The 23818-nt window shown below is 45.7% G+C and overlaps 1 protein-coding gene and 1 pseudogene across 8 annotated transcripts in view; one reads left to right on the top strand and one right to left on the bottom strand.

Annotated features, from left to right (window-relative positions):
• The window catches only part of LOC135557235 (frizzled-3-like), a 39827-nt pseudogene extending 28930 nt beyond the window's left edge, over positions 1–10897 (top strand).
• A 152-nt stretch (positions 10898–11049) lies between these two features.
• Positions 11050–23818, bottom strand: part of LOC135557841 (serine/threonine-protein kinase MRCK alpha-like) — a 113534-nt gene continuing 100765 nt past the window's right edge. For 5 of the 8 annotated variants that reach the window (XM_064991495.1, XM_064991500.1, XM_064991498.1 and 2 more), the window contains 3 exons: positions 23115–23275; positions 20714–20788; positions 11050–14447 (listed from right to left, as the gene is read on the bottom strand). In XM_064991495.1, the coding sequence (XP_064847567.1) occupies positions 14313–14447; positions 20714–20788; positions 23115–23275 (371 nt within the window). In that variant the 3' untranslated portion in view covers positions 11050–14312. The remainder of the gene's footprint in view (positions 14448–20713; positions 20789–23114; positions 23276–23818) is intronic. The other 3 variants (XM_064991501.1, XM_064991503.1, XM_064991502.1) reach the window with 1 other exon arrangement.

Here is a 23818-nt window from a genome sequence, read left to right as displayed (position 1 = left end):
TGTTAGTAGTTGTGGTTCAGATAACAGGGTTTGTTATAGTAGTTGTGGTTCAGATAACAGGGTTTGTGTTAGTAGTTGTGGTTCAGATAACAGGGTTTGTGTTAGTAGTTGTGGTTCAGATAACAGGGTTTGTGTTAGTAGTTGTGGTTCAGATAACAGGGTTTGTGTTAGTAGTTGTGGTTCAGATAACAGGGTTTGTTATAGTAGTTGTGGTTCAGATAACAGGGTTTGTTATAGTAGTTGTGGTTCAGATAACAGGGTTTGTGTTAGTAGTTGTGGTTCAGATAACAGGGTTTGTTATAGTAGTTGTGGTTCAGATAACAGGGTTTGTGTTAGTAGTTGTGGTTCAGATAACAGGGTTTGTGTTAGTAGTTGTGGTTCAGATAACAGGGTTTGTTATAGTAGTTGTGGTTCAGATAACAGGGTTTGTTATAGTAGTTGTGGTTCAGATAACAGGGTTTGTGTTAGTAGTTGTGGTTCAGATAACAGGGTTTGTGTTAGTAGTTGTGGTTCAGATAACAGGGTTTGTGTTAGTAGTTGTGGTTCAGATAACAGGGTTTGTTATAGTAGTTATGGTTCAGATAACAGGGTTTGTTATAGTAGTTGTGGTTCAGATAACAGGGTTTGTGTTAGTAGTTATGGTTCAAATAACAGGGTTTGTGTTAGTAGTTGTGGTTCAGATAACAGGGTTTGTGTTAGTAGTTGTGGTTCAGATAACAGGGTTTGTGTTAGTAGTTGTGGTTCAGATAACAAGGTTTGTGTTAGTAGTTGTGGTTCAGATAACAGGGTTTGTGTTAGTAGTTGTAGTCCAGATAACAGGGTTTGTGTTAGTAGTTGTGGTTCAGATAACAGGGTTTGTGTTAGTAGTTATGGTTCAGATAACAGGGTTTGTGTTAGTAGTTATGGTTCAGATAACAGGGTTTGTTATAGTAGTTATGGTTCAGATAACAGGGTTTGTGTTAGTAGTTATGGTTCAGATAACAGGGTTTGTGTTAGTAGTTGTGGTTCAGATAACAGGGTTTGTGTTAGTAGTTATGGTTCAGATAACAGGGTTTGTTATAGTAGTTGTGGTTCAGATAACAGGGTTTGTTATAGTAGTTGTGGTTCAGATAACAGGGTTTGTTATAGTAGTTGTGGTTCAGATAACAGGGTTTGTGTTAGTAGTTGTGGTTCAGATAACAGGGTTTTTTATAGTCGTTGTGGTTCAGATAACAGGGTTTGTTATAGTAGTTGTGGTTCAGATAACAGGGTTTGTTATAGTAGTTGTGGTTCAGATAACAGGGTTTGTTATAGTAGTTGTGGTTCAGATAACAGGGTTTGTTATAGTAGTTGTGGTTCAGATAACAGGGTTTGTTATAGTAGTTATGGTTCAGATAACAGGGTTTGTTATAGTAGTTGTGGTTCAGATAACAGGGTTTGTTATAGTAGTTATGGTTCAGATAACAGGGTTTGTTATAGTAGTTATGGTTCAGATAACAGGGTTTGTGTTAGTAGTTATGGTTCAGATAACAGGGTTTGTGTTAGTAGTTGTGGTTCAGATAACAGGGTTTGTTATAGTAGTTGTGGTTCAGATAACAGGGTTTGTTATAGTAGTTATGGTTCAGATAACAGGGTTTGTGTTAGTAGTTGTGGTTCAGATAACAGGGTTTGTTATAGTAGTTATGGTTCAGATAACAGGGTTTGTTATAGTAGCTATGGTTCAGATAACAGGGTTTGTTATAGTAGTTATGGTTCAGATAACAGGGTTTGTTATAGTAGTTATGGTTCAGATAACAGGGTTTGTTATAGTAGTTATGGTTCAGATAACAGGGTTTGTTATAGTAGTTGTGGTTCAGATAACAGGGTTTGTTATAGTAGTTATGGTTCAGATAACAGGGTTTGTTATAGTAGTTGTGGTTCAGATAACAGGGTTTGTTATAGTAGTTATGGTTCAGATAACAGGGTTTGTTATAGTAGTTATGGTTCAGATAACAGGGTTTGTTATAGTAGTTGTGGTTCAGATAACAGGGTTTGTTATAGTAGTTGTGGTTCAGATAACAGGGTTTGTGTTAGTAGTTGTGGTTCAGATAACAGGGTTTGTTATAGTAGTTGTGGTTCAGATAACAGGGTTTGTGTTAGTAGTTGTGGTTCAGATAACAGGGTTTGTGTTAGTAGTTGTGGTTCAGATAACAGGGTTTGTGTTAGTAGTTGTGGTTCAGATAACAGGGTTTGTTATAGTGGTTGTGGTTCAGATAACAGGGTTTGTTATAGTAGTTGTGGTTCAGATAACAGGGTTTGTTATAGTAGTTGTGGTTCAGATAACAGGGTTTGTTATAGTAGTTGTGGTTCAGATAACAGGGTTTGTTATAGTAGTTATGGTTCAGATAACAGGGTTTGTTATAGTAGTTATGGTTCAGATAACAGGGTTTGTTATAGTAGTTATGGTTCAGATAACAGGGTTTGTTATAGTAGTTATGGTTCAGATAACAGGGTTTGTTATAGTAGTTGTGGTTCAGATAACAGGGTTTGTTATAGTAGTTATGGTTCAGATAACAGGGTTTGTTATAGTAGTTATGGTTCAGATAACAGGGTTTGTTATAGTAGTTGTGGTTCAGATAACAGGGTTTGTTATAGTAGTTATGGTTCAGATAACAGGGTTTGTTATAGTAGTTGTGGTTCAGATAACAGGGTTTGTTATAGTAGTTGTGGTTCAGATAACAGGGTTTGTTATAGTCTGCTGCTCACCTTTCTTTCAGTGCTGTCAATTTGTCCTAACTGCTCCTATACCACATTGATTGTGTGTAATCTCTTGCCTTTTAATTAGTGGTAAACTCGAGATTTAGTGCTGAGACCATCCAATGACCTTGGTTTGGTTGGCACAGAGATCTGCCCACAAACTGGCCTAGTGGAACAGCTATGTGGTGTTTGTGTCTAGTTTCAATGTTTAATGTCACATGCAAATACATTGAAATGCGTTTCTTGCCAGATCTAACCCCAACAATGCAGTAATAAATAACAATGAAATATTAAACATAACAAGGTAGAACAAAAATCCACAAGATATACAAATAATAAATAGCATATTTACAATGTGCAGGGATACTGGAGTGATAGAGGTAGATACACTATTTTAGCCACACCTATTGCTGACAGGTGTATAAAATAGAGCTCACCGCCATGAAATCTCCATAGACAAACATTGGCAGTAGAATAGCCTTCCTGAAGAGCTCAGTGACTTTCAACGTGGCACCATCAAAAGATGCCACCTTTCCAACAAGTCAGTTTGTCAAATTTCTGCCCTGATAGCTTACAGCTGCCCCGTCAACTGTAAGTGCTGTTATTGTGAAGTGGAAACGTCTAGGAGCAACAGGCCACACAACGAAGTGATAGGCCACACAAGCTCACAGAATGGGACCGGCGAGTGCTGAAGAGGGTAGTGAAGGGAAATCGTAATGCTACAGCATAGAATGACATTCTAGACGATTATGTGCTCTGAACTTTGTGGCAAAAGTTTGGCGGCCTTTTCCTGTTCCAGGAATGCCCCCGTGCACAAAGTGGGGTCCATACAGAAATGGTTGGTTGAGCTCAGTGTGGAAGAACTTGACTGGCCTGCACAGAGCCCTGACCTCAACCCCATCGAACACCTTTGTGATGAATTGGAACGCCGACTGCGAGCAAGGCCTAATCACCCAACATCAGTGCCCGGCCTCACCAATGCTCTTGTGGTTGAATGGATGCATGTCCCCGCAATAATCTTCCAACATCTAATGGAAAGCCTTCCCAGAAGAGTGGAGGCTGTATAGCACCAAAAGGGGGACCAACTCCATATTAATGACCATGATTTTGGAATGAGATATTCGACAAGCAGGTGTCCACATACTTTTGGTCATGTATGTATAAGGGTAAGGTAACTAGGCATCAGGATATATATGATAAACAGAGCAGAAGCAGCGTATATGATGAATGTATGTGAGTGGGTGTGTGTAGAGTCAGTAGAAGTGTATGTGCGTATTATGTGTGTGTGAGCGTCAGTGTGTGTAGTGTGTATGGCCCTGTGAGTGTGCATAGAGACAGTCGAATATAAGAATACAATACAAGGGTCAACTCAGATGGTCCGTATAGCCATTTTTTAGCCATCTAGCCGTTTTATTGCTTGGAGATAGAAGCTGTTCAGGAGCCTGTTGGTGTCAGACTTGATGCACCGTTACCGCTTGCCGTGCAGAAGCAGAGAAAACAGTCAATGGCTTGGGTGGCTGGAGTCTTTAATGATTTTCCAGGCCTCTCTTTCACATCGTACTGGGCTGTCTCCACCACCCTCTGTAGCGCCGTGCGATCGAGGCTGGTGCCAATGCCATACCATACAGTGGTGCAGCCAGTCAAGATGCACTCAATGGTACAGCTGCATAACTTTTTGAGTATATGAGGACCCATGCCAAACCTTTAACCTTTTAACCCTCTTCACGACTGCATGCGTGTTTTAAGTCCTTAGTGGACACCCTAGAAACATGATGCTCTCTATACACTCCACTGCAGCCCCGTCGATGGGGGTGTGCTCGCCCCCCCCCCCCGTTTCCTGTAGTCCATGATCTGCTTCTTCGTCTTACTGATGTTGAGGGAGAGGTTGTTGTTCCGGCACCACACTGCCAGGTCATTGACCTCCTCCCTGTAGGCTGTCTCACCGTGGCCTACCACCATCAGCAAACTTAATGAAGGTGTTGGAGTTGTGCGTGGCCACGCTGTGGTGGGTGAACAGGTTGTAGAGGAGGGGACTAAGCACAAACCCCTGAGGGGCTCCCGTGTTGAGGGTCAGTGTGGCGGAAGTGTTGTTGCCTACCCTCACCACCTGGGGTCGGCTCGTCAGGAAGTCCAGGATCCAGTTGCAGAGGGAGGTGTCCAGTCCTAGGGTCCTAAGCTTGGTGTCTAGCTTGGTGGGGACAATGGTGATGATCGCTGTGCTGTAGTCAATTAACAGAATTCTCACATTGACATTCCTCTTATCTAGGTGGGTGAGGGCAGTGTGGAGTGCAATTGACATTGCGTTGTCTATGGATCTGTTGGGGCGGTATGCAAATTGGGGTGAGTCTAGGGTGTCTGGGATGATGGAGTTGATGTGAGCCATAACCAGCCTCTCAAAGCTTCATGGTTGTAAGATGTAAGTTCTACAGGGCGGTAGTCATTGTGGCATGAAGCCTTAGAGTTCTTGCGATCATGTTAAAATGTGTGGAGTACAGACTGGGACAAGGAGAGGTTGAAAATTACAGTGAATATACCTGCCAGCTGTTCTGCATATGCCCTGAAATACCGTTGAGCCGGGTGTGTGTGTGTGTGCCTCCAACAGAGATGGCTTATGGTGGCATTAGAGGCCTTTTTGATGAGGTACAGCAGGGACACACACAGAGGGGGAAGATAGGGCAAACACTATAGAGCAGTGAGTTAATCTCTCTCTCCCAGAGGTTCTGTTGCTGAGAGAAAATGGGGCAGAGAGAGGGGCTATGCTATCTGTAGCTACAGGGCATTCAGAAAGTTTTCAGACCCCTTTACGTCATGCAGTGTATAGTGGTTTTTTTATTCTCGTAAAAGCAGTATGTGTACAAGTTCCATCATTCCTTCCATTCTGACCAGTTTCCCAGTCCCTGCCGAGGAAAAACATCCCCAGAAAAACATTTTCTGGCCGCTCTGTGGCATTTACGGCTTATAGTGGTCGTATGGACAGATCCTCCAATCTCCGCCGTGGAGCTTTGTTGCCTCTCTGATTAATTCCCTCCTTGCCTGGTCCTTGAGTTTTGGTGGGCTGCCCTCTCTTGGCAGGTTGTTGTGGTGCCCTAATCTTTCAATTTTTTAATAGTGGATTTAATGGTACTTCGGATGTTCAAAGTTTAGAATATTTTTTTATAACCCAACCCTGATCTGTACTTCTCCACAACTTTGTTCCTGACCTGTTTGGAGAGCTCTTTGGTCTTCATAGTATCGCTTGCTTGGTGTTGCCCCTTGCTCAGTGGTGTTGCAAACTCTGGGGCCTTTCAGAACAGGTGTATATATACTGGGGTCATGTGACACTAAGATTGCACACAGGGGGACTTTATTTAACTAATTATGTGACTTCTGAAAGTAATTGGTTGCACCAGATCTTATTTAGGGGGTGAATACATAAAGGGGGTGAATACATAAAGGGGGTGAATACATATCATGCACACTTTTCATTTCACTTCACCAATTTGGACTATTTTGTGTATGTCCATTACATGAAATCCAAATAAAAATATATTTAAATTACAGGTTGAAATGCAACAAAATCTGAAAAACGCCAAGGGGGTGAATACTTTTGCAAGGCGCTGTATAGGAAGATGAATGCACGACTGACTGTAAGATGCTTTTGGATAAAAGCGTCTGCTGAATGGCAAAGAGAAAGGACTCAGATATGACTAAACAGGGCTACAGTAGGGTTATTCCCACAGAATATAATTACTAGAACTGTACAATGTGTTGACCTACATTGACTTGAATAAAAAGGTTCAGTCCTGCTGTATCCAGGGGTCATTTTACTTCCTCCTGCGAGAGCCTTTCTGATTAGATCAATTGGCCAACAATGATGTGCCCATCTAGAGGAGTTTACGAGATAAAACATCTTAACTGAAGGGAGGGATGTATGGCTGCTGTGATTCAGTCTCTCTCCTCTTATCTCAGTCTGTTGTAATGAGTCTCTCTGAACCCCAGGTTGCTCTGCCTGCTCCACTCATAATGTCGCCATCAGGCCTGCGGGGTGTGTTTCTGCCCAGGAGAGGGGGTGATAGTGTGTGTGTGTGTTTCTGACTGGGAGAGGGGGAGATAGTGTGGGTGTGTTTCTGACTGGGAGAGGGGGAGATAGTGTGGGTGTGTTTCTGACCGGGAGAGGGGGAGATAGTGTGGGTGTGTTTCTGACCGGGAGAGGGGGAGATAGTGTGGGTGTGTTTCTGACTGGGAGAGGGGGAGATAGTGTGGGTGTGTTTCTGAGGGGGAGATAGTGTGGGTGTGTTTCTGACTGGGAGAGGGGGAGATAGTGTGGGTGTGTTTCTGACCGGGAGAGGGGGAGATAGTGTGGGTGTGTTTCTGACCGGGAGAGGGGGAGATAGTGTGTGTGCTCTTACTAAGACTGTGTTCTGCTGAACTGCCATTTTTCTGCAGTAGATCACTGTGTGTGGCCTGACTATCTACAGGGGAGCAGGGAAGAGGGAGATTGAGAGAGGGGGATGGAAGGAGGGAAAGAAAAAATGACAGAGGGGAGGTAGAAAGGGAACGAGTGAGGGGATGAAGGCAGGAGGAGGAGAGAAAATGAGAGAGGGAGGGAAAAGGAGAGGGGGAAAAAGAGAGGGGGGGAGGAGAGACATGACATTGTGCTGGCTGTTGATTTGTTTAAGCCTTAAGCGATAAGCTGCTCAGTCTGTTAGAAATGCACACACACACACACACAAAGGTCATACTCACCGAGATCTACATTACCACCCACGGACATACAGTACCAGTCAAAAGTTTGGACACACCTACTCATTCAAGGGTATTATTTGTTAATTTTCTACATTGTAGAATAATAGTGAAGACATCAAAACTATGAAATAACACATATGGAATTATGTAGTAACCAAAAAAAGTGTTAAACAAATCAAAATATATAAAGTGCTGCATCAGATGACCTGGCCTCCACAATCACCCGACAACAAACCAATTGAGATGGTTTGGGATGAGTTGGACTGCAAAGTAAAGGAAAAGCAGACAACAAGTGCTCAGCACATGTGGGAACTCCTTCAAGACGGTTGGAAAAGCATTTCAGGTCAAGCTGGTTGAGAGAATGGCAAGTGGGAAAAGCGTGGCTACTTTAAAGAATCTTAAATCTAAAATATATTTTGATTTGTTTAACACTTGTTTGGTTACAACATGATTCCATATGTTTTATGTCATAGTTTTGATGTCTCCACCCTTATTCTATAATGTAGAAAATAGTTACAATAAAGAAAAACCCTTGAATGAGTAGGTGTCCACATTTTTGACTGGTACTGTACATGTACAATCACTCATACACACACTGCTTCAATCCAGCACTGATTGCTAATAGAGTACTCCTGTATGGCAGACACTCACATCTCTCCTCTGTGTCTCCTAGATTGAGCAGACCAACAGACCAAACCTGTCTCTGTTCCTCATTAAGTACTTGATGATGTTGGTAGTTGGGATCCCTTCAGTGTTCTGGGTGGGCAGCAAGAAGACCTGCTTCGAATGGGCCAGCTTCTTACACGGACAGACACGCAAAGAGTAAGTTGCTAAAACACGTTTTCTCTCCCTAACATAAGTAGATTTGCACTATATAACTGTCATGAACATCAATGTTTTTCTAATGGCTTGCATGATTACTGGTAGTATTCATTTGGCAAAGATGATTTCAATCAAATAGAGAGATGCTGCTATATGGAATGAAGCCACTACACCTTTTCTTTAGTTTAAGACAAGTCAAAGGGCTCTATTCAATTCTGTAATAGAAATGTAAAGGGCCTGAATATATTATAACTGCAGGCTTTATGTAAAGTGGAGATTTAGAATTCAGATGAACAACTGTGGGTGATGTGTGGTTGATGTTAGTGGTATGGGTGATGTGTAGTAGTGTGGGTGAGGTGCAGTGGTGTGGGTGATATGTAGTGGTGTGGTTGATGTTAGTGGTATGGGTGATGTGTAGTAGTGTGGGTGGAGGTGTAGTGGTGTGGTTGATGTTAGTGGTGTGGGTGATATGTAGTGGTGCAGTTGATGTGTAGTGGTATGAGTGATGTGTAGTGGTGTGGGTGATGTGTAGTGGTGTGGGTGATGTGTAGTGGTGTGGGTGATGTGTAGTGGTGTGGGTGATGTTTGGTGGTATGACCGATGTGCAGTGGTGTGGGTGATATGTAGTGGTATGAGTGAGGTGTAGTAGTGTGGGTGATGTGTAGTGGTGTGGGTGATATGTAGTGGTGTGGGTGATATGTAGTGGTATGAGTGATGTGTAGTGGTGTGGGTGATGTGTAGTGGTGTGAGTGATGTGTAGTGGTGTGGGTGATATGTAGTGGTGTGGGTGATATGTAGTGGTGTGGGTGATATGTAGTGGTATGAGTGATGTGTAGTGGTGTGGGTGATGTGTAGTCGGTGTGGGTGATATGTAGTGGTATGAGTGATGTGGGTGATGTGTAGTCGGTGTGGGTGATGTGTAGTCGGTGTGGGTGATGTGTAGTGGTATGAGTGATGTGTAGTAGTGTGGGTGATGTGTAGTAGTGTGGGTGATGTGTAGTGGTGTGGGTGATGTGTAGTGGTGTGGGTGATGTATAGTAGTGGTAGTGATAGGCTCCTTCTCTGCTCTCAACCCCCTCCCCTGTGATCAGAGCATTAACCCCCTGTTCCACACACTCCTCCTTCATCTACTACACTGCCTTCCCTTTCTCCCTCCCCTCCCTCCCCTCCCACCCTCGCTTCCATTTCCCCCCGTCTCGTCCCTCTCTCCCTTCTCCAGTAGTGTGGTGAACGAGAGTAGACCGGTGCTCCAGGAGCCAGATTTTGCCCAGCTGCTCCTGCAGGATCCCAACACCCCCATGGTGAGGAAGTCCAGAGGGACGTCCACACAGGGCACCTCCACCCACGCGTCTTCCACCTACCTGGCCATGCTGGACGAGCCCCCAGCGGGAGCACCAGCCGCGCAAGCAGTGTCCGCAGCAAGATGAGCAGCCTTTACAGATCCAGAGACGGCAGGTAGGGACGGACGGGGATAAGGGGAGTAAACAACATGGGGCATCACTGTTATGTATAGTCCCAGATACCTGACCAACCGTCTCTCTCCTCTCCTGTCAGGTACACGGCGTGTAGTTTCCGCGGAGTCGAGGATCGCCTCACCTACGACAGCATGCTCCACCTCAACGACCAATCAAGGTCCAGACACTGCAGCACCAACCTTCAGGACAGCATATCAAGGCACGGCTCCACCCAGCGCCTGGAGAGCAAATCGCAGCACAGCAGCATCAAGGACCTTAGCAACATCACCCAGGCCATTCAGAGCGCCCCCGGCAACGGAATCCACAGAGTCCTAAAGGAGAATGGAGCCACTGCCTGAACTACCCCCTAAACACGACCCTGTAGCTAAAACCCATGCCATCCTTTAAAATACACAAGTGTCTAGGCCTAGAGGTGGATGTTGATTTGGGACTGGACATACTAGATCTTTGTGTGACAGTTTGAGAGTGTGGAAACAGGACATACTGCATGGTCGTTTGATAATCATACCTCAACATGTCCCCTCACTCAGCCTCACTAAACAGCACTGATAAATGAAGATCGCGGACAGTGTAACATGGACCTGCACCAATAACACAATATTCTTGAATACAGAGTAGTCTCGCCAATGCTGTTTGTTCCGTTCTGGAGTCAGCTCTAGGTAAAAGACGGAGCGCAGGGATCATTTTCACATGGAAGATATTTTTAGGAGCTTCTTATCTATCGGCACGTTCCACTACTCAGGGAGGGATGAATCTAAGGATTTTAGAATCTAGATCGCTCCATTATCGGTCGCTAAAGCACTCTTTAAAAGCCAAGACTTTATTCTTATAGACCACATTGTTTACCTGTATGAGAACTATTGTAGACATGTCAAAGTAGAACCAGTCTATTGTTTTCATTGCACTTCTGTGAGGAGTAGGGCCAGGAGTCTGTCTGTCCTATTGATGAATGAGCAGTTGTGAAGTGAGAGGCTGTATTGTATAACAGCGGACTTACAAACTCCAGTCTCATAGGTAGAATATGATAAGTGTTCTTTTCCTTCAGAATTAGAATCAGTTGTATTGTTCCTCCCCTTCTATGAATTGTATAGATACATGTAAACCAGAACTTCTTCTAGTAATGGCAATGTGATTAGATGTACATTTGTTATTTTTTTTTTATTGGGGAGGGAGGGTCATTTGTGACATTTTTAATAAACTCTTCTCATGGGAAAGCTGTAAGTGGATCTGTGCCCGAGCCTGGAAGCCAAACACTGGTGAATCAGGCGATATGTCCCCTCCCAAGGAAAGAAAGGACATCAGGACACGAACATCAGTGAAGCTGTATTTGTAACAGCCCTCCGTTTTATTGAAATACATCGGAGTCAGGTTAATATAATGAGCTCTCTCTTAATGAGCCAGTTTCCATACATTATTTGTTTGACCTTACACCTTAAATATTTCTGTGCAAAAAGAATCTACATCACCTGTAGTGGGTATCCTCAGTAAAACTCCCAAACCGTTCAAATAAAATGAACAAGTCAAAATTACAAACTAATCCAAAACAAAAAAATGATTACATCTATAACATGCGAAACTGTACAAATTATTACAAAGCTATCCTAGAAAAAAAAGTGTAATGTGATATGAAAGAGCTAAATAATATAGAAGGAACTTAAGACCTCACTGAAATGCAAAGGCATTTTCTTAAAAACAAATATGATTAGCATGGTGGCACCTCAGCCTCAAACTACTACCATCTGGCCTTTCACCCCTCTTCTCAGACTCGATTCAAAACACTGCTGAATTGTTCGACCCTTACACCAAGTCACAGCTACCTACACTGCGACTAAATTGAGCTCTTATTTCCCAAGTATAGACTGTTCTGTCACACTCATTTTAATTGTTAGGATGAAAATAATCATTGGTCGTGACATTCCTGAGGGTTTTTTTTTTTTAAAGAAGTGGGATGTACAATTTAAAGCCTGGTCTAAAATACTCAGACTACGATATTTCCTCTTTCTCAGCAAATACATTCTACAGATAAGGTCCAGCAGACATGAATAGGGAGACTTGGTAGCTTAAAAGGAAATCTTAAGAGAGGGGAATAAGTTAAGTTGAGACGGTTGAGTAAAACCAGCTTAGCGAGACTGACTCTTCCAGAGAAATTCTTATTTTTTCAACCTCAATATAAAATGGTTTTCAAAAACACGTGGCACGAGCAGGCTAGAGATACATGGCTGTGTTTGACAAGGGAACAGGATTGTGGTTTAGGGTTAAGATTTAGGACTCCAATGGCAGGAATTTGTGTCATCTTTTTATACACTTAATAGGATAGCTGAAGATAACCTGCCATGTATACTACTTGGTACACCACAACCCACCTAAACACACTCCTAAACAGAAGGCCCATTTCAGCAGTAACTAACAATTGTATTTCATTAAATGGTCTGTAACATAGAAACAATTGCTCATTAGAAAATATTTATTTTCCAGAATAAGAGTACACTTTCCAGAATAAGAGTCCCCTCTCCCTTCCTCTTCTGAGATAAGAGGCAGTTGATCTAAGCACATGACCAATGCTCAGAAACAATATCAAGTCAATTATTGTTTCTGTTCGACACATAAATACGATCGACACCATTGTGGTGTGCATTAGGATTGGGGTCAATTCCATTTCATTTCAGGTAAGTAAACAGAAATTCCATCTCCGAGAGGCATTGAGGAGAATTAGAATGGAACTTCAGTTGACCGAATTAAAATGTAATGGACCCCAGTTTGTGTCTACATGAAGGTGATTGCATTAGCAGACAGCAATACACAGATTACCAGTTGATAGTAAGAACGTAACAGAAATGACGCGTTGGCCTTGTCACCCTAGAATTCTTTTACATTTTTAAACCTCCATTTTAGCCCAGCGGTGTCTGTTAATTCAAATCAACATCTCTTTACAATTGTATTGTCTCTTTTTTCCCCTAATCTATTGAAACATTCTGAAAAATAAGCAAGGCTCTCTGAAAAATAATGAAGAAGTCATTCTTTTTTGGTTATAACAAGCTTTCCAAAATCTCTCTTAGAAGTCAAAGGAACATATTTGAGGTTCACAGGTCAGTACCACAGGGAATCACTATCAGTTTGGAAATATACATCCCCCTCAACTGATCTAACTGTGGATCATAGTGGAAAGAGTGGAGGGGGAAACACCTGTGTGTCTAAGTGTGAATGCATCTGTGACTACTAGCTTAAAATAAATGCACATATTCACTCAACAGCCCGGGTCCAGGTGACCCATAATAAGAGTTTCCTTAAACCCAAATCAAAATAACACTCGACGGTTTGTCTCATACATGAAATAAAAATAAGTTGTAAAAAAAAAAAATTCTAAAAGCAATCATAAAAAGAACTGTGGTTTAAAATGGCTTTCGTGTGAATATAACCCCAAATCATTCTCAAAAAAAAAAGGAATCCCAGATCTTCTCTCATCACGTATTTCTCTATTGTATTTCCCTTATATATTATTCTCTACTTTTAACTTATGTACATTGTTGTGATGGGAATCAGCTTTTTGTAATTGGTCGGTGGTTGGTCTATTACTGTACTTACGGTACGAGGTCTACACTACACAGATAATGGTCCCAGTTCAGTGGATGAGGTCAATGGCCATGTCATAAGGAAGTGGCAGAAGGAGCTGTGATGTCATCATAGAATGTTAGGTCTGCTTCTAAACGCTGCTGTCCCTAAGAATTCTATATCATGAAGCACTTGAGGTCAGGGGTCAACCTAGAGTTAAAATACCCCTCATCATAGTTGTATTTTTTGCACTGCTTTACTGTAGCTTTTCACTGATGGTACAAACAAATGAAGTCACTGCACATATTTCACTTTCATGAGAAAAATAAACATTGCTTTTTTTTTTGTGAGCCTTGTATTGTCAATGGAATGCCCCTCTTCTTCTGATATTAACTACCGTTCCGGAAGAAAGCAAATGAAAGAAAGAGGAAACATCCTCTTTTTCTCCTCTGAAACATCCTGTTCTGATGAATAAATAAAAGGTGGTCCCCCCAACCCCAAAGGCTGCTATGTACACGTATCAAATGATCTGTTATTGTTCCATATTCATCCTCTTCTTCTTGTCGCTACTTGAGGTTTGTGTCTCTTTACAGGAGTTGCCAATTACATGGGGAGATACTCAACATGGGGCTAGTAGTGCTGTAATCAAAAGTACTTTCAATTAAACTTAGCGCTTCGCTTATTCTAGCTATCAGCTACAAAGCAGATGGAAGGATGTGTCAATTTTCATTCCTATTAAGTATGCCCCCTTCAAAAAAACACACACACAGGCGTACACACAAACATTTGCACGCACACACACTCACACACGCATTAACTAACATATCTTCTCCTAGTATTTCCTTCTTGGTCAAACACTTCCTTTCCCTGTGTTTGTTTGTAGATCTCAGTTCCAGTCCAAGGTGAAGTGGGAGGGGCCTGTGGCAGCAGGTGCAGTTCCGTGGGCAGGGGATAGGCGGAGCCAGGGGAGGGGAGGGGGGGGGGCCCAGTGAGGGTCAGGGATTGCAGCGGTGTGCTGTCTGTCACTCATGTGTCCCAGCCGGTCATGCGGTCTGTGCTCTCCAGAGAGAGGGACTTGGTCTTGTGGGGTGAGGCCGGGCTGGGGGGACTGCTGAATGTAGAACTGTTGGACGCCGTGGAGTGACGGGGTGAGTCAGAGTCCTGGAGAGAGAGAGGCAATAGGAGAAGAGGGAGAGAGAGAGAGAGAGAGGCACTTAGATGTCATATTCTTCTCACAGCTAACCACAGAACAGGCTCGGGTCACGTTCAGTAGCATGCAATGCTGTGAAACACAGGATGGGATACTACCTGAACTTGTCTGAGAAAAAGAAGGCCAATAGTTTATCGTTTAAAAAATGTTCTCCCATTCATGCCTACTGAACACAACTGAACCCTCCAATGAGTTCCAGTAGATCGAGGCTGGTCAACAAGTCCTCAGGTACCTGTGTGTGTGCGTGTCTGCTGATGTGGACATGGTGACATCACTAGGCAACAAGGACTTAAAGCGCTAGAAACCTTCTACATCAACAGACAATGAGCAGCTCGATTGACCGGAAGTGACTGGCTGGAGCAAAGCGCCTACCTGAGGTCCGGTCTGCTGTCTACTACTACAGTACTCAGCAGTCAGTGGCAGTGGGCCCATTAAGTTCCAGCCCAGCTCAAAACACACCTGGTTCAAATAATCAACACATACAGTGCCTTCAGATAGTATTCAGACCCCTTGACTTTAACTACATTTTGTTACATTACAGCCTTATTCTAAAATGTATTCCATTGTTTTTCCCCTCAATCTACACACAATACCCCCAAATGACAAAGCAAGTTTAGAATTTCTCACTAATTTATACAACAACAAAAAAACTGAAATATCACATTTACATAAGTATTCAGACCCTTTACTCAGTACTTTGTTGAAGCACCTTTGGCAGCGATAAAAAAAAAAATGTTTTTATTGAAAGTTTATTTAACTAGGCAAGTCAGTTAAGAACCAATTCTTATTTTACAATGACGGCCTACCCTGGCCAAACCCTCCCCTAACCCGGATGACGCTGGGCCAATTGTGCGCCGCCCTATGAGACTCCTGATTATGGTCGGTTGGCACACAGCCCGGGATCAAACCAGGGCCTGTAGTGACTCCTCTAGCACCCAGATGCAGTGCCTTCGACCGCTGCGCCACTCGGGAGCCTTACAGCATCGAGTTTTCCTGGGAATGACTCTACAAGCTTGGCACATCTGTATTTGGGGAGTTTCTCCCATTCTTCTCTGCAGATCCTCTCAGGCTCTGTCAGGTTGGATGGGGACCGTTGCTGCACAGCTATTTTTAGGTCTCTCCAAAAATGTTCGATTGAGTTCAAGTCCGGGCACTGGCTGGGCCACTCGAGAACATTGAGACTTGTCCCGAAGCTACTCCTGTGTTGCCTTGGCTGTGTGCGTAGCGTCATTGTCCTGTTGAAAGATTAAAGTTTGCCCCCAGTCTGAGGTCCTGAGCGCTCTGGAGCAGGTTTTCGTCAAGGATCTTGCTGTACTTTGCTCCATTCATCTTTGCCTCGATCCTGACTAGTCTTCCAGTCCCTGCCTCTGAAAAACAGATGTGACACTCGGCATTCAGGCCAAAAACTTTAATCTTGGTTTCATCGGCCCAGAGAATATTGTTTCTCATGGTCAGAGTCTTTAGGTTCCTTTTGGACAACTCCAAGCGGGCTGTCACGTGCCTTTTACTGAGGAGTGGCTTCTGTCTGGCCACTCTACCATAAAGGCCTGATTGGTGGAGTGCTGCAGAGATGGGTGTCCTTCTCAAAGGCTCTGTCAGAGTGACCATCATGCTCTTGGTCACCTCCCTGACCAAGACCCTTCTCCCCCGATTGCTCAGTTTGGCCGGGCTGCCAGCTCTAGGAAGAGTCTTGGTGGTTCCAAACTTCTTCCATTTAAGAATGATGGAGGCCACTTTGTTCTTGGGCACCTTCAATGCCTTCCCCAGATCTGTGCCTCGACACAATCCTGTCTCGGAGCACTACGGACAATTCCTTCGACCTCATGGCTTGGTTTTTGCTCTGACATGCACTGTCAACTGTGGGACCTTATGTAGACAGGTGTGTGCCTTTCCAAATCACATCCATTCAATCTAATTTTCCATAGGTGGACTCCAATCAAGTTGTAGAAACATCTCAAGGATGATCAATAGAAACAGGGTGCACCTGAGCTCAATTTCGAGTCTCATAGCAAAGGTTCTGAATACTTATGTAAATAAGGTATTTGTTTTTTAATTTGAATAATTTGCAAACATTTATAAAAACCTGTTTTTGCTTTGTTATTATGGGGTATTGTGTGTAGATTGCTGAATTTTTATTTTATTTAATCCATTTTAGAATAAGGCAAAGTAACAAAGTCAAGGGATCTGAATACTTTCCGAAGGCACTGTAGCATTGGTCTTGAAGCTATACCCCAATTAGTTTATCACGATTGTGTGTGTGTGTGTGCGTGTGTGCGTGCGTGTGTTAGTGCTGGGGTGGAACAAACGCCTGCATACATTGTTGGTCCTCCAAAATGATATGCCATGCCTACTATAGTACAGTGTAATGTCGTGGACAGCATTGAGACACTAGTTAGGGAAACCAGGTCTGAGAGCGTCTCCCTAGTAGGGTTTCAATACTCCAGTAACTTTCCAAATCGCCAGGTTTTCCAGAAATGTCCTGCTCATTTCATCCTGATTCCGGGAATCTTCCAACTAGGATATCTGGAAAACCTGGCAATTTTAGGATAGTGAATGGAATTTTTCCAACACTTTAAGGGAGGTAGAGTGAGGGAGTTGTTTCTCACAGAGGAAACAGTTGTTTCACTTCTATGGCTATTTCTACAGTAGGCTTTGGCTGTATGCGCAACAACTGTCCACAGGTACTGTAATGGCCTATGAGAGAGGAGACCACAGTATCCATAGGATATTCCTGATAATCAGTCACAACAGACACTAATGGTTATGATCAGATACATAGGTTGGGTTTCCACAGGGTTACTATAGGGGGTAGGCCACAGGGTTACTATAGGGGGTAGGCCACAGGGTTAGTCTAGGGGGTAGGCCACAGGGTTAGTATAGGGGGTAGGCCACAGGGTTACTATAGGGGGTAGGCCACAGGGTTAGTCTAGGGGGTAGGCCACAGGGTTAGTCTAAGAGTTAGGCCACAGGGTTACTATAGGGGGTAGGCCACAGGGTTACTATAGGGGGTAGGCCACAGGGTTACTATAGGGGGTCGGCCACAGGGTTACTATAGGGGGTAGGCCACAGGGTTACTATAGGGGGTCGGCCACAGGGTTACTATAGGGGGTAGGCCACAGGGTTACTATAGGGGGTCGGCCACAGGGTTAGTCTAGGGGGTAGGCCACAGGGTTAGTATAGGGGGTAGGCCACAGGGTTACTATAGGGGGTAGGCCACAGGGTTAGTATAGGGGGTAGGCCACAGGGTTACTATAGGGGGTCGGCCACAGGGTTAGTCTAGGGGGTAGGCCACAGGGTTAGTATAGGGGGTAGGCCACAGGGTTAGTATAGGGGGTAGGCCACAGGGTTACTATAGGGGGTAGGCCACAGGGTTAGTATAGGGGGTAGGCCACAGGGTTAGTATAAGGGGTAGGCCACAGGGTTAGTATAAGGGGTAGGCCACAGGGTTAGTATAGGGGGTAGGCCACAGGGTTACTATAGGGGGTAGGCCACAGGGTTAGTATAGGGGGTAGGCCACAGGGTTAGTATAGGGGGTAGGCCACAGGGTTACTATAGGGGGTAGGCCACAGGGTTAGTATAAGGGGTAGGCCACAGGGTTAGTATAAAGGGCAGGCCACAGGGTTACTATAGGGGGTAGGCCACAGGGTTAGTCTAGGGGGTAGGCCACAGGGTTAGTATAGGGGGTAGGCCACAGGGTTAGTATAGGGGGTAGGCCACAGGGTTAGTATAGGGGGTAGGCCACAGGGTTAGTATAAGGGGTAGGCCACAGGGTTAGTATAAAGGGCAGGCCACAGGGTTAGGGGCAGGCCACAGGGTTAGGGGCAGGCCACAGGGTTAGGGGCAGGCCACAGGGTTAGGGGCAGGCCACAGGGTTAGGGGCAGGCCACAGGGTTAGGGGCAGGCCACAGGGTTAGGGGCAGGCCACAGGGTTAGGGGCAGGCCACAGGGTTAGGGGCAGGCCACAGGGTTAGGGCCCAGGGTTAGGGCCCAGGGTTAGGGCCCAGGGTTAGGGCCCAGGGTTAGGGCCCAGGGTTAGGGCCCAGGGTTAGGGTTAGGGCCCAGGGTTAGGGTTAGGTCCCAGGGTTAGGGTTAGGTCCCAGGGTTAGGTCCCAGGGTTAGGTCCCAGGGTTAGGGTTAGGTCCCAGGGTTAGGGTTAGGTCTCAGGGTTAGGTCCCAGGGTTAGGTCCCAGGGTTAGGGTTAGGTCCCATTGTTAGGCCACAGGGGGAGAATATGGAAACAGACAAAACATGCAGGGTAGAGGATGGTGACACACTATTCTGAAAACCAATTCAGGAACCTAACAGCGGAGCCAGACTAGAGCAGGCCAGGGGAGAGGGGGACGAGCAACAACCCTCTAGCCAGAAACAAGGGGGGGCAGGGCATCTGTGACATGGCCATCAGATGCTGATAGGGCTGAAATGGTGCAGTGGACAGGAGGGGGACTGATGGTGGCTTTGGGGCAAAGCTTCACGACTGTGTGTGTGTGTGTGGTTGAGGATACAGCGTGTCTGGGTTGTATGTACAGTGCCTTGCGAAGGTATTCGGCCCCCTTGAACTTTGCGACCTTTTGCCACATTTCAGGCTTCAAACATAAAGATATAAAACTGTATTTTTTTGTGAAGAATCAACAACAAGTGGGACACAATCATGAAGTGGAACGACATTTATTGGATATTTCAAACTTTTTTAACAAATCAAAAACTGAAAAATTGGGCGTGCAAAATTATTCAGCCCCCTTAAGTTAATACTTTGTAGCGCCACCTTTTGCTGCGATTACAGCTGTAAGTCGCTTGGGGTATGTCTCTATCAGTTTTGCACATCGAGAGACTGAAATTTTTTCCCATTCCTCCTTGCAAAACAGCTCGAGCTCAGTGAGGTTGGATGGAGAGCATTTGTGAACAGCAGTTTTCAGTTCTTTCCACAGATTCTCGATTGGATTCAGGTCTGGACATTGACTTGGCCATTCTAACACCTGGATATGTTTATTTTTGAACCATTCCTTTGTAGATTTTGCTTTATGTTTTGGATCATTGTCTTGTTGGAAGACAAATCTCCGTCCCAGTCTCAGGTCTTTTGCAGACTCCATCAGGTTTTCTTCCAGAATGGTCCTGTATTTGGCTCCATCCATCTTCCCATCAATTTTAACCATCTTCCCTGTCCCTGCTGAAGCAAAGCAGGCCCAAACCATGATGCTGCCACCACCATGTTTGACAGTGGGTATGGTGTGTTCAGGGTGATGAGCTGTGTTGCTTTTACGCCAAACATAACGTTTTGCATTATTGCCAAAAAGTTCAATTTTGGTTTCATCTGACCAGAGCACCTTCTTCCACATGTTTGGTGTGTCTCCCAGGTGGCCTGTGGCAAACTTTAAACGACACTTTTTATGGATATCTTTAAGAAATGTCTTTCTTCTTGCCACTCTTCCATAAAGGCCAGATTGGTGCAATATACGACTGATTGTTGTCCTATGGACAGTCTCCCACCTCAGCTGTAGATCTCTGCAGTTCATCCAGAGTGATCATGGGCCTCTTGGCTGCATCTCTGATCAGTCTTCTCCTTGTATGAGCTGAAAGTTTAGAGGGACGGCCAGGTCTTGGTAGATTTGCAGTGGTCTGATACTCCTTCCATTTCAATATTATCGCTTGCACAGTGCTCCTTGGGATGTTTAAAGCTTGGGAAATCTTTTTGTATCCAAATCCGGCTTTAAACTTCTTCACAACAGTATCTCGGACCTGCCTGGTGTGTTTCTTGTTCTTCATGATGCTCTCGGCGCTTTTAACGGACCTCTGAGACTATCACAGTGCAGGTGCATTTATACGGAGACTTGATTACACACAGGTGGATTGTATTTATCATCATTAGTCATTTAGGTCAACATTGGATCATTCAGAGATCCTCACTGAACTTTTGGAGAGAGTTTGCTGCACTGAAAGTAAAGGGGCTGAATAATTTTGCACGCCCAATTTTTCAGTTTTTGATTTGTTAAAAAAGTTTGAAATATCCAATAAATGTCGTTCCACTTCATGATTGTGTCCCACTTGTTGTTGATTCTTCACAAAAAAATACAGTTTTATATCTTTATGTTTGAAGCCAGAAATGTGGCAAAAGGTCGCAAAGTTCAAGGGGGCCGAATACTTTCGCAAGGCACTGTGTGTGTGTGTGGTTGAGGATACAGTGTGTCTGGGTTGGTTGTATGTGTATGGGTGCTGACATTACCTTCATCTTACTAAGCAGGGTCCTTAAAGCCCTTTTCAGATCAGGGGTCTTCTCCGATGGTGAGACCGCCTGCCACTGGAGAGGTAAGAGTTACAGACTCAGGGGCCCAGCCCAGAGAACAACATGCTGGGGCTGGGTGAGCGTAGAGGAGAGGGCTGGGGGAGCGTAGAGGAGAGGGCTGGGGGGGAGTGAGATGGGGGCAGGCACAAATCATGATGGAGCCAGCCAGGTATGAGGAACAGTGGGGGTGGTACAGTACAGTCAGCCAGGTCTGAGGGTGGGTGGTACAGTAGACAGTCAGCCAGGTCTGAGGGTGGGTGGTACAGTAGACAGTCAGCCAGGTCTGAGGGTGGGTGGTACAGTAGACAGTCAGCCAGGTCTGAGGGTGGGTGGTACAGTAGACAGTCAGCCAGGTATGAGGAACAGTGGGGGTTGTACAGCAGACAGTCAGCCAGGACTGAGGGAGGCTGGTACAGTAGACAGTCAGCCAGGTCTGAGGGTGGGTGGTACGGTAGACAGTCAGCCAGGTCTGAGGGTGGGTGGTACGGTAGACAGTCAGCCAGGTCTGAGGGTGGGTGGTAAGGTAGACAGTCAGCCAGGTCTGAGGGTGGGTGGTACAGTAGACAGTCAGCCAGGTATGAGGAACAGTGGGGGTGGTACAGTAGACAGTCAGCCAGGTCTGAGGGTGGGTGGTACAGTAGACAGTCAGCCAGGTCTGAGGGTGGGTGGTACAGTAGACAGTCAGCCAGGTCTGAGGAACAGTGGGGGTGGTACAGTAGACAGTCAGCCAGGTCTGAGGGTGGGTGGTATGGTAGACAGTCAGCCAGGTCTGAGGGTGGGTGGTATGGTAGACAGTCAGCCAGGTCTGAGGGAGGGGGTTGGTACAGTAGACAGTCAGCCAGGTCTGAGGGTGGGTGGTACGGTAGACAGTCAGCCAGGTCTGAGGGAGGGTGGTACGGTAGACAGTCAGCCAGGTCTGAGGGTGGGTGGTACAGTAGACAGTCAGCCAGGTCTGAGGGTGGGTGGTACAGTAGACAGTCAGCCAGGTCTGAGGGTGGGTGGTATGGTAGACAGTCAGCCAGGTCTGAGGGAGGGGGTTGGTATAGTAGACAGTCAGCCAGGTCTGAGGGTGGGTGGTACGGTAGACAGTCAGCCAGGTCTGAGGGAGGGTGGTACGGTAGACAGTCAGCCAGGTCTGAGGGAGGGGGTTGGTATAGTAGACAGTCAGCCAGGTCTGAGGGAGGGGGGTACGGTAGAGAGTCAGCCAGGTCTGAGGGTGGGTGGTAAGGTAGACAGTCGGCCAGCTCTGAGGGAGGGTGGTACGGTAGACAGTCAGCCAGGTCTGAGGGTGGGTGGTACGGTAGACAGTCAGCCAGGTCTGAGGGTGGGTGGTACAGTAGACAGTCAGCCAGGTCTGAGGGTGGGTGGTACAGTAGACAGTCAGCCAGGTCTGAGGGTGGGTGGTAAGGTAGACAGTCAGCCAGGTCTGAGGGAGGGGGGGTACGGTAGACAGTCAGCCAGGTCTGAGGGAGGGGGCTGGTATGGTCGACAGCCAGGCCAGAAGAGGGAGCCAAAGGCAGGATGGCTAGCTAAGGCTGGAATCACTGTTGGAGGACGGCTAGATGCTTGAGGTAAAAAATTGCTCTTAATCACAGATCTAGGACCAGATTATTATACGTCAAATCTAACCTGAACCATTAGGGGGATGAAGAACTATCTGACCCTGAATCCATAGTTAAGGGTGAATTGTAGATACATCTGGCTCGGTGGGTGGTTGAGGCTGCGGGTGGGAGAGGAGAGGTCATGTGCAGATAACCATAGGGGGTGGCTGGGGTCAGGATTGGGTAGGGTAGGGGTCGATTGCGTTCACTGTGAGGGGCTGTGATGGGGATAGCATGCTGGTGCCAGGAACCAATCGGATTGAGGAAGGGATGGGATGAGGCGAAGGGCGAGAGGCACGAGAACACGGAGGCTGGGTGGTGGATGTGGTGGTGGCAGAGTTATGGGGAACACTTTGATATGTATATGTTTGATATATTCTATATAATAGGTCTTCCACGTCATTGGTCACCAGCTAGAGTATTTTTACTCTCTGTGTATTGATATGGCACCATTTCTCACCTGAGTGATCTGTGTCATATTTAGAGCAACTGTGCTCAAATGATTCATTAAACGTTGTTTCAGACCCATCCATTTAACTATCACAACCAAAATACAACTCAGAACACTACGAGATATGACTGATCAGAACAACTTCAAGTCCTAATGGTATATCATATGAGACATTCAGCCGATTCAACACAATTCTACCCAATTGTTAGTAGTTTAGTTTTATTAGCCTTAATTAAGTGCACTTCACCCAGGCACCCTAGGGAGGGAGTACGCTAGGCTGGTCACATACCTCTCTGTCGAATTGGGAGAGGGGTGCGTCGCTGCAGCCGTCCATACCCCCTCCGGAGGACAAGGAGCTCTCGGAGGGAGAGGTCATGGTTTGGCGCTTAGAGCTGTAGCTACCCCCAGAGAGCTCTCTCCTCAACGCACTGCCGTTCTGAGATGACGAACCTGGAGAGAGAGAAAAATAAAAAGGGATGGGGATGAAAGAGAGGAATGGGGACAGAGAGGGACAGAGAAGGGGAGAGAGTAATGGGGAGAGAGGGGGACAGAGAAGGGGAGAGGAGAGTAATGGGGAGAGAGAGGGACAGAGAAGGGGAGAGAGAGTAATGGGGAGAGAGGGGGACAGAGAAGGGGAGAGAGAGTAATGGGGAGAGAGGGGGACAGAGAAGGGGAGAGAGAGTAATGGGGAGAGAGGGGGACAGAGAAGGGGAGGTAGGAATAGGGAGAGAGAGGGACAGAGAAGGGGAGAGAGGAATGGGGAGAGAGGGACAGAAGGGGAGGTAGGAATGGGGAGAGAGAGGGACAGAGAAGGGGAGAGAGGAATGGGGAGAGAGAGGGACAGAGAAGGGGAGAGAGGAATGGGGGAGAGAGAGGGACAGAGAAGGGGAGAGAGGAATGGGGAGAGAGAGGACAGAGAAGGGGAGGTAGGAATAGGGAGAGAGAGGGACAGAGAAGGGGAGAGAGGAATGGGGGAGAGAGAGGGACAGAGAA

Source organism: Oncorhynchus masou, chromosome 16, assembly GCF_036934945.1.
Source record: "Oncorhynchus masou masou isolate Uvic2021 chromosome 16, UVic_Omas_1.1, whole genome shotgun sequence".
Lineage (NCBI taxonomy): Eukaryota > Metazoa > Chordata > Actinopteri > Salmoniformes > Salmonidae > Oncorhynchus > Oncorhynchus masou.
This window is presented reverse-complemented; position numbering and strand designations above follow the sequence as displayed.